The sequence below is a fragment of the Gorilla gorilla genome, chromosome 15, assembly GCF_029281585.2.
Source record: "Gorilla gorilla gorilla isolate KB3781 chromosome 15, NHGRI_mGorGor1-v2.1_pri, whole genome shotgun sequence".
Lineage (NCBI taxonomy): Eukaryota > Metazoa > Chordata > Mammalia > Primates > Hominidae > Gorilla > Gorilla gorilla.
In genome coordinates this window covers 90,964,864-90,980,370 of record NC_073239.2, presented here as the reverse complement: position 1 = coordinate 90,980,370, position 15,507 = coordinate 90,964,864, and the positions used below count along the sequence as shown (strand labels likewise).

The 15,507-nt window shown below is 39.6% G+C and overlaps 1 protein-coding gene across 4 annotated transcripts in view; it reads right to left on the bottom strand.

Annotated features, from left to right (window-relative positions):
* The window catches only part of LIN52 (lin-52 DREAM MuvB core complex component), a 118,873-nt gene that overhangs the window by 80,459 nt on the left and 22,907 nt on the right, over positions 1 to 15,507 (bottom strand). For 2 of the 4 annotated variants that reach the window (XM_063697998.1, XM_063697999.1), the window contains exon 6: positions 2,008 to 7,082. The exons of the other annotated variants lie outside the window; for them this stretch is intronic. In XM_063697998.1, the coding sequence (XP_063554068.1) occupies positions 6,922 to 7,082 (161 nt within the window). In that variant the 3' untranslated portion in view covers positions 2,008 to 6,921. Of the gene's footprint in view, positions 1 to 2,007; positions 7,083 to 15,507 lie in introns of those variants that run through there. 4 annotated transcript variants of the gene reach the window in all.

Below are 15,507 nucleotides of genomic sequence, written 5' to 3'. Positions count from 1 at the left end.
CATGGTTTTTTTTTGGAATCGTTTTAAGCTTTTTTTCTTTCTTTGAGACAGGGTCTCCCTATGTTACCTAGGCTGGACTCAAACTTCTGGGCTCAAATGATCCTCCCACCTCAGCATCCAGAGTAGCTGAAACTACAGGTGCATACCACTGAGCCTGGCTTGAAACTTTTTTTTTTTCTTGAGACAGAGTCTCGCTCTGTTGCCCAGGCTGGAATGCAGTGGCTCACTGCAACCTCCTTCTCCTGGGTTCAAGTGATTCTCCTGTCTCAGCCTCCTGAGTAGCTGGGACTACAGGTGCACGCCACCACGCCCAGCTAATTTTTTTTTTTTTTTTGAGAGGGAGTCTCACTCTGTTGCCCAGGCTGGAGTGCAACGGCACGATCTCGGCTCACTGAAACCTCTGCCTCCCAGGTTGAAGCGATTCTCCTGCCTCAACCTCCCGAGTAGCTGGGATTACAGGCACCCACCACCACGCCCGGCTAATTTTTGTATTTTTAGTAGAGACGGGGTTTCACAATGCTGGCCAGGATGGTCTCGAACTCCTGACCTCAGGTGATCTGCCCACCTCGGCCTCCCAAAGTGCTGGGATTACAGGTGTGAGCTACCACGCCTGGCCTACTTTTTGTATTCTTAGTAGAGACACTGTTTCACCATATTGGTCAGGCCGGTCTCGAACTCTTGACCTTAGGTGATCCACCGGCCTTGGCCTCCCAAAGTGCTGGGATTACAGATGTGAGCCACTGCGCCTGGCCAAAACTTTTTTAAAGATTTCAAATTTCAACAAATAAAAAGTTGGGGGAAAAAACTCTTTGGTTCATTAAAACATACCATTAAGAAAATTAAAAGGGAAGCTACAAAGTGGAATATTTGCAATTTATGTGACTGACAAAGGGTGGATATCCAGAATATATACACAATACTTACAAATCATTTTTTTAAAGACTGATAATCCAAGCCAGGCTCAGTGGCTCATGCCTGTAATCCCAGCACTTTGGGAGGCCGAGGCAGGCGGATCACCTGAGGTCATGAGTTTGAGACCAGCCTGGCCAACATGGTGAAACTCCATCTCTACTAAAAATACAAAAATTAGGCACACGTGGTAGTGTGCACCTGTAATTCCAGCTACTCGGGAGGCTGAAGCAGGAGAATCGCTTGAACCCAGGAGGCAGAGGTTGCAGTGAGCTGAGATCGTGCCATTGCACTCCAGCCTGGGCGACAAGAGTGAAACTCCATCTAAAAAAAAAAAAAAAAAAAAGAATAATCCAGTAATCCAGTTTTTAAAGATGGGCAATGGGCAAGAGACACTAATAAGGACTTCACAAAAGATGTTATCCAAATGGCCAATAAACATACAAAAAGGTGCTCAACCTCATTAGTCATTAAGGAAATGCAAATTAAAACCACATTAAGATACCATTTACTAGAATGGCTAGAAGTTAAAAGACTGAGAATATACCTGTTGGTAGGGACTTGGAGCAACTGAAATTGCTGATAGGTTTGTAAATTGATATAACCACTTTGGAAAACTATTAATATTTGGAAGTACCTACTAAAGCTAAATATACATATACCCCTATGATCTAGCAATTCCACTTCCTAGTTACATATCCAATGAAAATGCATGTACGGCCCGGGTGCGGTGGCTCATGCCTGTAATCCCAGCACTTTGGGAGGCCGAGGTGGGCGGATCACAAGGTCAGGAGATCGAGACCATCCTAGCTAACACAGTGAAACCCTGTCTCTACTAAAAATACAAAAAAAATTAGCTGGGCGTGGTGGGGGGCGCCTGTAGTCCTAGCTATTCGGGAGGCTAAGGCAGGAGAATGGCATGAACCCAGGAGGCGGAGCTTGCAGTGAGCCAAGATGGTGCCACTGCACTCCAGCCTGGGCAACAGAGCAAGACTCTGTCTCAAAAAAAAAAAAAAAGAAAGAAAGAAAATGCATGTACCAAAAAAAGATATATATCAAAAATACTAACAGTATTTATTTGTAATAACCAAAAGCTGGAAATAGTCCAAATATCCATCATTAGTAGAACGAGGAAATAAATCGTGGTAACTTCTTACAATGAAATACTATATGGCAATGGGAGAAAACCCAAGTGATATGGCCGATGTCATAATTTAAACGCTGATCAAAAGAAGTCAGACACAAAAGAGTACGTGATTTGTTATTCCATTTACATAAAGTTCAAAGATAAACAAAATTATTCTATGATAGTATAAGTCACAGTAATGCTTTGAGAGGAAGGGGCAAGTAGGGACTAGAAGGGGCACAAAGGAGATTTTGTATTTATGTACTAGAAAGGTGTTTTGTTTTGAGATAGGGTCTCACTCCTGTCACCCAGGCTGGAGTACAATGGTGTGATCTTGGTTCACTCCAGCCTTGACTTCCCAGGTTCAGGTGATCCTCCCACCTCAGCCTCCCAAGTAGCTGGGACTACAGGTGTACACCAGCAGGCCCGGCTAATTTTTGTATTTTTTGTAGAGACTGGATTTTATCATGTTGCCCAGGCTGGTCTGGAACTCCTGAGCTCAAGTGATCTGCCAGCCTCAGCCTCCCAAAGTGCTGGGATCACAGGCATGAGCCACAGCACCAGGCGCAACGTTCTGTATCTTGATCTGTTTTGACCAACGGTTACAGGGGAGTGTTAATTTTATGAAAATTCATTGAGTTGTACATTATAATTTGTGTGCTTTTCTTTATATACATTATACTTCAATGCTAAAGCTTATTAAAGAACAAAAAATGATGGGACAGTAGAATATTTTTATATTCTGAATCAGATTGAATTCTCATTTCAGCTCTTTCCTCTTTTTATTTACTTATTTTTTGAGACAGGGTCTCACTCTGTCACCCAGACTGGAACGCAGTGGCATGATCATAGCTCACTGCAGTCTCAAACTCCTGGGCTCAGGTGATCCTCCCACCTCAGCCTCCCCAGTAGTTGGAACTACAGGAATTCTCAGCTTGTCCAGCTCTCTTTTCTCTTTTCATTCAATATCCAAAACTTCAACCTATCAGATTCAACTATCCGTTCAAAGGACGTCTTTACCGTTATCCAACCACTCAGTCTTAAACGTGTCCTCCTACAATAGAGTCAGTCAAATACGACTACACCTGAGAAAACAAATCATTACTTCTATTTTATTTTTCAAATTTTTTTTGGTTATACCAAACCGAAAAGTAACAAGCTTTTAGTTTAGACTTAACAGTTAGAGATACTTCTCTTATACATATGCCAAAGTCATTATTTCTCCAGATTTCCTGTGACAAAGTATTTTGTGATCATTTATAAATTCCCATGCACTATCACTACCTTCCAGATCATATTATCAACACAAACCAGTGGAAAGAACCAGAAAGAAATAAAGAAACGGGCACTACATTTGAAATACAAAAACACTCCTTATTTTGTTGAAATTTCTAGAACATCAATAACTAAAAAACAAACGAAAACAGAAAAATGCCAATTTATTTCCCCACGGGCAGAAACAGTCATTCTTAAACCCAAAGCCTGGAAAGAAACTGAACTCCTATGAACACTTTTGTAATCACTTAGTTCTCATCACCTCTTCGTTATACAAAAACTACTTTCAAAGCCCCCCCACCAAAAAAAAAAAATCCAGGTCCATTTCGCCTCTCAGCCAAACAGCTGCAGTTCTATTTAAGATTGACAGACATTCCAAATGGTTCTTTGCTCCTACTGAGTACTTAATGCTAAGAGTTCACAGTTCTCCAACTACAGTGAAGAGAGCCCGAAAACATAAAGTAACATCTTGGCCAACATTTGCTTAAGAAAATATGCTTCTTTGGCCAACTAAATCGTCTCTTGCCCATGACTCAACAGCCTACCATTTCTTTTGCTCTCAATTCCTACTTATGCAAGCACATCCTAAGTATGGGAAATGAGGTATGTATGGGAAACATTCACCTTGCTATTTATCACTTGTATAAACTGATCATTGTTGTTAATGGATCTACTCATTTTTATTTAGAAACAGTCCACAGAAGAGCTCAAAAATTTAACTGCCTAGAAAATTCAGAGATTTAAGTACAATTTTGTTTCAAAAATGGCATACAACTTTTCCTTATTTTTTAAAGTAGTATTTTTTCCTATTCAACAGACTAGAATGTGTTTTTGTTAATTTGGAAAATTCAGAAAATTTTAAAAAACACTCAAGATAGTCATTAAAACATACTGGTGTATTTCCTTCCAGCCATTTGTCTATGTCCATGCTCTCAAAAGAAAAAAAAAAACACCTGCTGTAAAATTGTATGTTCTGCATTTTGTCACTTGCTATTATCCTTATATATAATGAATACCTTTCTGTCATGAAATGCCCTTTAGTGCTTTTTTTCTTTTCTTTTCTTTTTTTTTTAGAGACGTAGTCTTACTCTGTCACCCAGGCTGGAGTGCAGTGGCACAATCTCGGCAGCTCACTGCAAGCTCCACCTCCCAGGTTCAAGTGATTCTCCTGCTTCAGCCTCCAGAGTAGCTGGGATTACAGGTGTCCACCACTACGAGTGACTAATTTTTGTATTTTCAGTAGAGACGGGGTTTCACCAGCTTGGCCAGGCTGGTCTCGAACTCCTGATCTCAAGTGATCCGCCTACCTCGGCCTCTCAAAGTGCTGGGATTACAGGCATAAGCCACAGTGGCCAGCCCCTTTAATGTTTTTTAATGACCACGTTGTATTCTACTGTATGGACAACACTATAATTCACCTGGTATTTCCCAAATGTTGAACTTTGTTTTATTATGTTTTTTTTTTTATTTTTTATTTTTTGAGATAGAGTCTCACTCTGTTGCCCAGGCTGGAGTGCAGTGGCTTAATCTTGGCCCACTACAACCTCCACCTCCTGTGTTAAAGCGATTCTCATGCCTCAGTCTCCCCAGTAGCTGAGACCACAGGCATGTGCCACCACACCCGGTTAATTTTTGTATTTTTAGTAGAGACAGGGTTTCACCATGTTGGCCAGGGTGGTCTCAAACTCCCAACCTCAGGTGATCTGCCCGCCTTGGCCTCCCAAAGTGCTGGGATTATGGCATGAGCCACCATGCCTGGCCCATTTTCTTATTTATCATACTTTCTGCAGAATTACATGGAATGCTACTTTGAAACCAACACCATCCAAATTAATTTATACTCTGCCTACTCTCCTCTCCCCTTCCCCTACAAAAAATCAGAAGAGAATAAAACACCACAAGCATTTTATGGTAAAATCCTCTTTGTGTGTGAAACCATTTCAGAGGCAATGTTGGGTTTATGAAATAACTTGACTAATGGATAAAAGATTTGAATGTTTACAAGCCTTAAAGGTAATTTGAAGATTTGTATATCCTAATTTGTTAACCAAGGGAAAAGTGAGAAATAATGGCATGGTTTACTTCACATTATCATAAAACATTTCAAAAAATAAAATACTTAAGGCTAAATTGACAATTTCTAATTAAGAATAACCATGGTCCCTTCAAAGTGGAGTTCCTAGATTTTATGCTGTAACCTAAATAGGTGCAAAGCTAATGACTATGGCAAGATGGTAAAGTAATGCATAAAACAAAGAAAACAAGGATAAGTTTCCATCAGTATTTGCAATGCAGATTTCAACACAGTCTTTGGGGTGCTTCTGAATCAAGTTCTCTGGCTTTATTTTTCAGGTTAAAATAATTTAAATTTATACTTTCTTGAACTTCCAGCCCTCATCAACAGATAGGATCAAGAAACATGAAAAAAAAAGTTCGCCTTCACAATAGAAGAAATGAACATTAGAACAAGACAATATTTTGCCTATCAAGTTGGCAATGACTTTAAATAATTATAATACTTGTTATTAGCAAGGATATGGAGTGGGGAGTACCTTTTTGGAAGATAATTTGGCAATCTGTTTCCCTTTCAATCACTAATCTCCAATTGCATGTAAATTGCAGTCATAATACCTAACGGGAGTTATCCCAGTGCTGATATAATCCAATGTCGCTTATTTAAAACATGAGCAACAACAAATATTTTGGACCAATTCCTGTTACTTCAAATTTAAACTTCTGAAACTTTTTTCCAGTTAACAAAGAATTGGATGTCTACTGTATAGAGAGGCCATAATAACTTTTTAAACTTGTAGGAAAGTTCAGGAAAAGTTCATAGGTAGGGAACCGAAAGAAAAAGCACTATTGTGGAAGAAAACTATACAAAAGTCAGTCATTCTACTTAGCAGCCTAATGACCAGCCAAAGAAAATAGGGACTTCACAAGTCAACTTCTGAAGTTATGTATATCCTATTTCACATATTGATTTCTTTGAGATCAAATAACTCACCATTCACTATCTAAAACATTACCTGTTGCCTAGGTAATATGACTGAACTAGATATCTTATTAATAACACTAACCTCTAGCCTCTACAAATGACATTTACTTATTTCTAAGAAAATAAAGATGCCTGCCTACAAAGGAGCAAGTAAAAGAATTATGTGATTTTTGTTGTTGTTGTTGTTGTTAAGCAGGCATCTAGCCTCCTTCTGACTTCCCTGTCGTTTATTAGGCTAAAACATCATGGTAAGCTCTAATTTCAGCTTATCCCATAACATCCCCATCCAGACATTTACCTACTCCTAAAAATTCCAAATCTGAAAAATCTATTGTCAGTGCACTTCTTCCCATTCTCACTGACATCATCCATTCAAGCTCTCAATCCTTCACCCTGGATTCCCACTGTAACTTCCTGCCTCCTCTCTCTACCATCCTACTCTATCCTGTGCACCAATGCCTCCTAAAGGTGTGTATCTTTCCTATTCAAAAATCTTCAGTGGTAGAACTTTTAATGACACATGAAAATGCTTAAGATAGAATAAAATTTTTTAAAGCACAAGTTAAAACTACACACACACACACACACACACACACACACACACACATCTCAGTTATATTAAAAAAGCATTTCTGGCCGGGCGCTGTGGCTCACACCTGTAGTCCCAGCTACTTGGGAAGCTGAGGTGGGGGACTTGCTTGAGCCCGGGAGGTAGGGGTTGCAGTGAGCCAAGATCACACCATTGCACTCCAGCCTGGGTGACAGAGGGAGACCCTGTCTCAAAAAAAGAAAAGAAAAGAAAAAGAAAAGAAAAAGAAAAGAAAAAAAAAGAAAAGAAAGAAAAATAGCATTATCTGTGTACATGGTACATGAATGGATGCAAGTATACATATAAACACACACATAGACACATAAAGGGACTAAAAGTGGGGCCAGGAAACCCATGAAATGTTAATAGTGGTTATCTCTCAGTGGTAAGGCTATGGTTTGTTGGTGGTTTTCTTTTTTTTACTTTCTTCTTTATTTTTACAATAAAAAAAATTGTAGTAAAACCTCTTTTAGTAAAGGGTCTCCCCAAACCATCTACAACACACACAGTTAATTTGACAGCATTAAGATACTTTTTAAAGAACATTTCACATGCTCCCTACTACCACTGAGAATAACTCCTTGACCCCTGGAGTTCAAGGCCCTCCTCAGTCTGGCCCCTCTATCTCCTTCCTAGTCTTAGTCATTATGAGACCTAACATAACCTGGGGTCTAGATTCAACCACTCACACCGTTCCTTGAGCAGAGCTGTTGCTTTCAAACTCTTTAACATTCACTCTACCTAGAATATGCTCCCTTTCCATTTCTACCCATCTTTGTGTTCTTTAAGGTTTTCTTTTCTTTTTTTTTTTTTTTGAGACAGAGTCTTGCTCTGTTGCCCAGGCTGGAATGCAGTGGCATCATCTCAGTTCATTGCAACTTCTGCCTCCCAGATTCAAGTCATTCTCCTGCCTCAGGATCCCGGGTAGCTGAGATTACAGGTGCCCGCCACCACGCCTGGCTAATTTTTGTATTTTTAGTAGAGGTGGGGTTTCACCATGTTGGCCAGGCTGGTCTCAAACTCCTGGCCTCAGGTGATCACCCAACTCAGCCTTCCAAAGTGCTGGGATTACAGGCGTGAGCCACCGCACCTGGCCAGGTTTATTTCCAATGTTCCAGAAATTGCAAATATTACCACACTCATTTCCCTTGTCTATAACAGACATCACTAATTGCCTTCTCCTCTGAATCTAGGCTCCCTCTCAAAATCTTTCTCAATTCAATGGTCCTAGGCAGGTCTTAACTAAATAAAATGAAGTTTATCTGCCACTCCTGTAGCAATCTAATGCAATTGCCTCTTCTCCCCCATCCATATAGTTCTTTGTACTCTCATAGAGCTTTTCTCCTCTATATTTTTTTAAGAATCATTTACCTTAGTTGTCTTATCTTCCTTTCCTACTAGATTTTAATCTACAAGAGGGCAGTAATTATCTTCCTATCCCCTACATAGCCTTGTAGGAAGTAGTCACCCAAACAGTTGCTGAACAGGACACTTCATTCTTTTGTTATTCAAAATGGCTAAATATTTGAAAGCTTTATTTTAAAACAATTAAATTTTTCTTGAAGAACTAATTAGTCCAATGTAGTTTCATCAACTTTAGCTAACACTCCTGTTTAATGTAATAGAGCATTGCCTGATACCACAAGAAAACCAACAGAGTCCAAGGATACAAGATAAGTCACTGGTAGGGGAAATTATTGAGACAAGAGAACTTAACCCATTTTTAGGGTCTTATATGCAGGTATAAAAACTATTGAATTAACCACATTTTTAGAATTTTTTTCTACTAAGTGGGAGAATCGCTTGAACCGGAGGCAGAGGTTGCAGTGAGCCGAGATTGTGCTGCTACACTCCAGCCTGGGCAACAGAGGGAAACCCTGTCTCAAAAAAAAAATTAAAAAAAAAAAAAAAAGGAAATATGTAAAAAAAGATGAAGAGATAAAAAAGAAAAACAAAAAGCTAAAAATAAAAATCAACAAGGTATCAACAAAGCTAGGCAAGTAGTCTGGTAAAAAGCACAAGAAGGGGCCAGGCGCTGTGGCTCATGCCTGTAATCCCAGAACTCTGGGAGGCCGAGGTGGGCGGATCACCTGAGTTCAGGAGTTCAAGACCAGCCTGACCAACATGGAGAAACCCCATCTCTACTAAAAATACAAAATTAGCCTGGCGTGGTGGCGTATGCCTGTAATCCCAGTTACTCGGGAGGCTGAGGCAGGAGAATAGCTTGAACCGGGGAGGCGGAGGTTGCGGTGAGCTGAGATCACGCCATTCACTCCAGCCTGGGCGACAAGAGCGAAACTCCATCTCAAAACAAAAAAAAGAAAAAAAGAAAAAAAATCACAACAAGTTTTTACATAGATCAAAAATCCAGTTCAAGAGATGTGGGTAGTCTTTCTGTTAGTGGTACAGAAAGACTCATGCTGCCATCTAGAGGTTAAAGGCTAGATGATTTTTCTCCTCAGTCAAGGACTATTAATTTAGTTCTATGAGAGGTAGGACTTAACAGGCCTAATAAGGGAAGCCAGACAAATAATTCTGATGTCAGCCCACAAAAATAAATGAATAAATAAATAAATAAATAAATAAATAAATAAATAAAATACCCAGGGGCAGGGCATGGTGGCTCACACCTATAATCCCAGCGCTTTGGGAGGCTGAGGTGGGAGGATTGCTTGAGCCTAGGAGGATGTGGCCAGCCTGGGCAACACAGGGAGACCCCATCTCTACAAAATAAAAATAAAAAAAAAAAAATCAGTCAGGTATGATGGCACTCTCCTGTGGTTCCAGCTACTCGAGAGGCTGGGCTGGGAGGATTGCTTGAACCTGGGAGGTCAAGCCTGCAGTGAGCTATGACTGCACCACCACACTCTAGCCTGGGCAACAGAGACCCTGTCTCCAAAAAAACAAAAATGTGTAAGAATCACAGTTATACTCTCCCTTCCCTCCTTTATATATTAAAATTACAAATCAAAAGAACTGTTTAGAATTTTATCTAGATGGGAAACAACTTCTAAATGTAAATGATCACTTTTTTGCAAATCACATGCCCAGAGGGTGGAGAAGTCTAGTACCACAGGCTAGTGCTGTGGAAACTTCTGCTTCTTGAAAGCAGAAGTTTTTCTTAGTTATTACCATCAAATAAAGTACCAAATAGTAAAGTTGTATAGACAACTTCATCAATGTAGATTAATGGGATAAAGTATTAAGTTTTGAATGGGGACATCTTAATCTTTTTTTTTTTTTTGAGACAGAGTCTCGCTCTGTCACCCAGGCTGGAGTGCAGTGGCGCGATCTCGGCTCACTGCAAGCTCCGCCTCCTGGGTTCACGCCATTCTCCTGCCTCAGCCTCCCAAGTAGCTGGGACTACAGGTGCCCACGACCACGCCCGGCTAACTTTTTTTGTATTTTTAGTAGAGACGGGGTTTCACTGTGTTAGCCAGGATGGTCTTGATCTCCTGACCTCGTAATCTGCCCGCCTTGGCATCCCAAAGTGCTGGGATTGCAGGCGTGAGGCACCATGCCTGGCCTCCTTTTATTTTTTTTGAGATGGAGTCTCGCTCTGTCACCCAGGCTGGAGTGCAGTGGCATGATCTCGGCTCACTGCAACCTCTGCCTCCCAGGTTCAAGCGATTCTCCTGCCTCAGCCTCCTGAGTACCTGGGACTATGGGCATGCGCCACCATGCCCAGCTAATTTTTGTAGAGACAAGGTTTTACCATGTTGGCCAGGCTGGTCTCAAACTCCTGACCTCAGGTTATCTGCCCACCTCAGCCTCCCAAAGTGCTAGAATTACAAGCGTGAGCCACCACACTGGCCTTAATCTTTTTCTTTTAGAGATGGGGTCTTTCTTTTAGAGAATGGAGTCTTGGTTTTGTTGCCCAGGCTGGTTACAAACACTTGACTTCAAGCAATCATCCCCACTTGGCATCCCTCTCAATCTTTTTACAGTGAAATGTTGCTTTTAAAAAACAACAGTGATAAAATTTAGCCAAATAACAGTCCCATTAAACTGCTACATGAACGTACAGAATTATATGATTAATCAGCAGAAGCAACTACTTATATCAAAGTAAGCTAAATTCCTCAAAGCTTTTTTAGAAGGTAATATATTCAATGTTACCTTATTTACATTAAAGCACATCTACAAAAAGCCCACAGCTAACACTGTGGGTTTCTCCCAATGATCAGGAAAAGTCAAGGATGTCCACTCCTGCCACGTCTATTCAACACTGTACTGGGATTTCTAGCCAGGACAATTAGGAAAAAGAATTAATTTAAAGGCAGTCAGAATGGAAATGAAGAAGTAAAAATGTCTCTATTTGCAAATGACAATTCTGTATATGGAAAATTATAAATAATCTACTAAAACATTATTAGAACTAAAGAAATAAGTTCAACGAAGTTGCAGAATACAGGATCAGTATACAAAAATTAATTCTATTTCTCAATAGTAGCAATGAGCAAACTGAAAATGAAATTAAGACAACAATTCCATTTATAATAGCATCAAAAAGAATAAAGTACTTAGGAAAAACTTTAACAAATGAAGTATAATATTTATGCTTTGAAAATTGCAAAACATTGTTGATGTTGGAAAGTTCACACATCCCAATTTCAAAATTTACTACAAAGCTACAGTAAGCAAGAAAGTGAATTACTGGCATAAGGATAGAGATTACATCAATGGAATAGAATGAGAGTCTAGAAATAAACCTTCACATTTACGGCCAACTAATTTTTTTGTTTTGAGGCAGGATCTCTCTCTGTAGCCCAGGCTGGCATGCAGAGGTGTGTTCATGGTTCACTGAAGCCTCGACCTCCCAGGCTCAGCCTCCTGAGTAGGTGAGACTATGGGTGCACATCACCATGTATGGCTAATTTTTAATCTTTTTGTAGAGATGGAGTCTCACTTTGTTGCCCAGGCTTGTCTCAAACTCCTGGGCTCAAGCAATTCTCCCACCTTGGCCTCCCAAAGTGCTGGGACCTCCCAAAGTGCTGGGACCTCCCAAAGTGCTGGGATTACAGGTGTGAGCCACCATGCCTGGCTGCCAACTGATTTTTTACAAGGATGTCAAGACAATTCAATAGAAAAAGGATAGTCTTTTCAACAAATGATGCTAAGAAAACTGGATATCCACATGCGAAAGAATTAATTTAGATCCTATCTCACACCAAATATAAAAATTAACTTAAAATGAATCAAAGACCTAAATCTAAAACTATAAAACTCTTAAAAGAAAACATAGGCATAAGTTTCTGAGAACCTGGATTAGGCAATGGTTTATCAGGTAGGACACTAAAACACAAGCAACAACAAAATAGATAAATTGGATTTCATTAAAATTTAAAGCTTTGTGATTCAAAGGACACCATTAAGAAAGTAAAAAGACAACCCATAGAATGAGAGAAAACTTTTGCAAGTCATATATCTGATAATGTCATATATCTGATAATAACATATATATGTTTCTAGAATATATAATGAAGTCTTACAATTCAATAATAAAAACACAAACAATACAATTTACAAATGAGGAAAGGATCTGAATTGATAGTTCTCCAAAGAAGATATATAATAAGCACATGAAAACATGCTAAACACCATTATTACTAGACAAATGCAAATCCAAACCACAATGAGACACTACTTCATACCCTCTATGATGGACATGATAATAATTAAAAAAACAAAAAATACAAATAACAAGTATTGGCAAGGGTGTGAGAAAACTGGAACCCTTATACACTGCTTGTGGGAATGCAAAATGGTTCAGCTAGTTTGGAAAACAGTCTGACAGTTCCTCAATAGATCAGATATAGAGTTACCACATGACCCAGAAATTCCACCTCTAGCTATAAACCTAAGAAAATGAAAACATGTTTACCCAAAAAGTTGTGTGTTTTGGTTGAACCTGAATGTTCACAGCAGCATTATTTGAAGTAGCCAAGTAGTGAAAACAACTCAAATGCCCATCACCAGGTAGATAAATACAATGTGGAGTATCTATACAATGGAATATTATTCAGCCATAAAAAGAAAGAAAGCACTGATACATGCTATAGCATAATTGAACACTGAAAACATTATCTTAACAGAAAGAATCCAGTCACAAGAAACCACATATTATATGATTTCATTTACAAGAAATGTCCAGACGAGGCAAATCCATAGAGACATGAAGCCAGTAAGTAACAGCCTAGGTCTGGGGAGTTTGGGAAGTAATGGGGAGTGACTGCTAATGGATGCAAGGTTTTTCAGGTGATGAAAATGTTGTAAAATTGGTTGTGGTGGTGACTGCAAAATTCTGAATATACAAAAATCACTGAATTGCACACTATAAATGGGGAATTATGGACTATGTGAATTACATCTCAATAAAGCTGTTACCAAAAAAAAAGAGAAAAAAACCAAATGTATCAGGGTCCCAAGGTTTAGCCCTAGTTTCAAATGATACAATCCTCTGCTTTCCCAGCTTTCACATTTTATTTAAAAATATTTCAAAGATAGCTAGTAAGTAGGTCATTTGCATGACTACTAACTGGTCTATGGTCTTCAGAGATGGGGAAAAAAATCTATGGGCTATGGGCTGAAAAAGTAAAAATATGATTCTTATCTTAAAAAGTTACAATCAGTCCAAGGACTGAGACATGTACCAAAAATCTCCAAGAAGAATGGTAAAAGCACCTTACAAATCAAACAAACAAACTGCTCTAGGGGCAATTTGAGAGGCCAGAGAGAGCACTCACTTTCTAAATCAAGGATGAAAAGGGAAAGCTGATAGAAGGACAGCTTACTGAGAAAAAGGAATAGCATGAGTAGAACTAAGAAGATGGGGAAGTATTCCAGAAAGAGAGGGTAAAAACTGCTGAGAACTAGTATTCAATAGGATTCATGATAATGAACCTTAGGAATAAAGGAAGCAATGTAGTATTGAAACTTACAGGTCTAAATCAGGATCATAAGCATGTAATAATAGTGATGGAGTAGGGTTCAAGTAGAAGATAAACCAAGCGATCATCAACAAGTTTCACACTGTATTTATTCTGTGCTGTTGACCATCCACTGTCATAAGAGAAGACATTCCAGACATAAGACCTTCAAATATTACATCTCACCACTAAAACACCAACTACCCAGAAAAAGAACAATTTCCCGAAGCTTCAGACAGAGACAGTGCATGTGTTTTGGTAGGGGAGATGTAAGAAGGCTAGAGTAATCCGGCGAGGGCCAGAATGCAAAGGATTTTGAATGCCACACTAAGGGGCCTAAATTTTATCCTATGGATAATGAAGTAGTACCAATGATTCATAAGCAAAAGACAAAGAGAAGAAAATGTACTTCAAAAAATCAGGCCAGGGCCAGGCGTGGTGGCTCACACCTGTAATCCCAGCACTTTGGGAGTCCAGGCGGGCAAATCACTTGAGGACAGAAGTTCGAGACCAGCCTGGCCAACATAGTGAAACCCCATCTCTACTAAAAATATTTTTAAAAAGCTGGGCATGGTGGTGCACACCTGTAATCTCAGCTACTTGGACGGCTGAAGCATAAGAATCACTTGAGCCTGGGAGGTGGAGGTTGCAGTGAGCCAAGACTGCACCACTGCATTCCAGCCTGGGAGACAAAGCAAGGCACTGCCTCAAAAAATAAATAAATAAATAAATAATAAATCAGGCTAGGGTAGGCATGGTGGTTCATGTCTGTAACTTCAGCACTTTGGGAGTCCAAGGAGGGAGGACTGGTTGAGCCCAGGAGTTCAAGACCAGTCTGGGCAACACAGTGAGACCTCGTCTCTACAAAATATCAAAAAAATTAGCCAGATATGGTGGCACTGCACCTGTAGTCCCAGCTACTTGGGAGGCTGAGGTGGGAGGATCCCTTGAGCCCAGGAGTTCGAGGCTGCAGTGAGCCATGATAAGGCCATGGCACTCCAGCCTGGATGAGAGACCTTGTCTCAAAAAAACAAACACAAAAACAATGTGGCAGCAGTAACAAGATAGACTTGAATGGGCTAGTTGAGAGGCAGAGGGACCAGCTAGAAGGTGACTGTAACATAGTTCCAGTAAAAGAGGGAGGACTCTGAGCTCAGATGGAAATAATAGAAATGGAATTCTTTATATGCTAAGGCAGAGTTTTACTTTTTTAAATATTTCTAAATATTTCAAGGGAATTTCATATAAATTAACTGCCCAAATCAAGCCAAGAGGCCTCAATCATCTGAGAGACTATAAATCCCTATAAGAAAAGTTACTGCATTCCAAAATTTGCACACCAAAAGGGTTATCTGAGGCATAATCATGTACCAATTCAAAGGGTAGCACTCATCTTCCAAAAGACACAACCTAGTTACTATCAGCCCTAGAAGGTTCATATAACTTTTATACTAACATTTAACAATGCTCTTGGGAAGTGATAAACAATCATGTTTTGAGGACAAATATTTTTTGCATTTTTTTCTTTCCATCATCTTTATCAGTGCAGATATTTGCATAAAAACAGGATCACTGGTCCTTGGGGATTCATCAGTTCCTACTGCTTATTTTTCACCCATGTCATCCTCTCAATTAATGCAGGAAAGAGGATTTAGACATCGAAACACCAGATTAGGGTGTC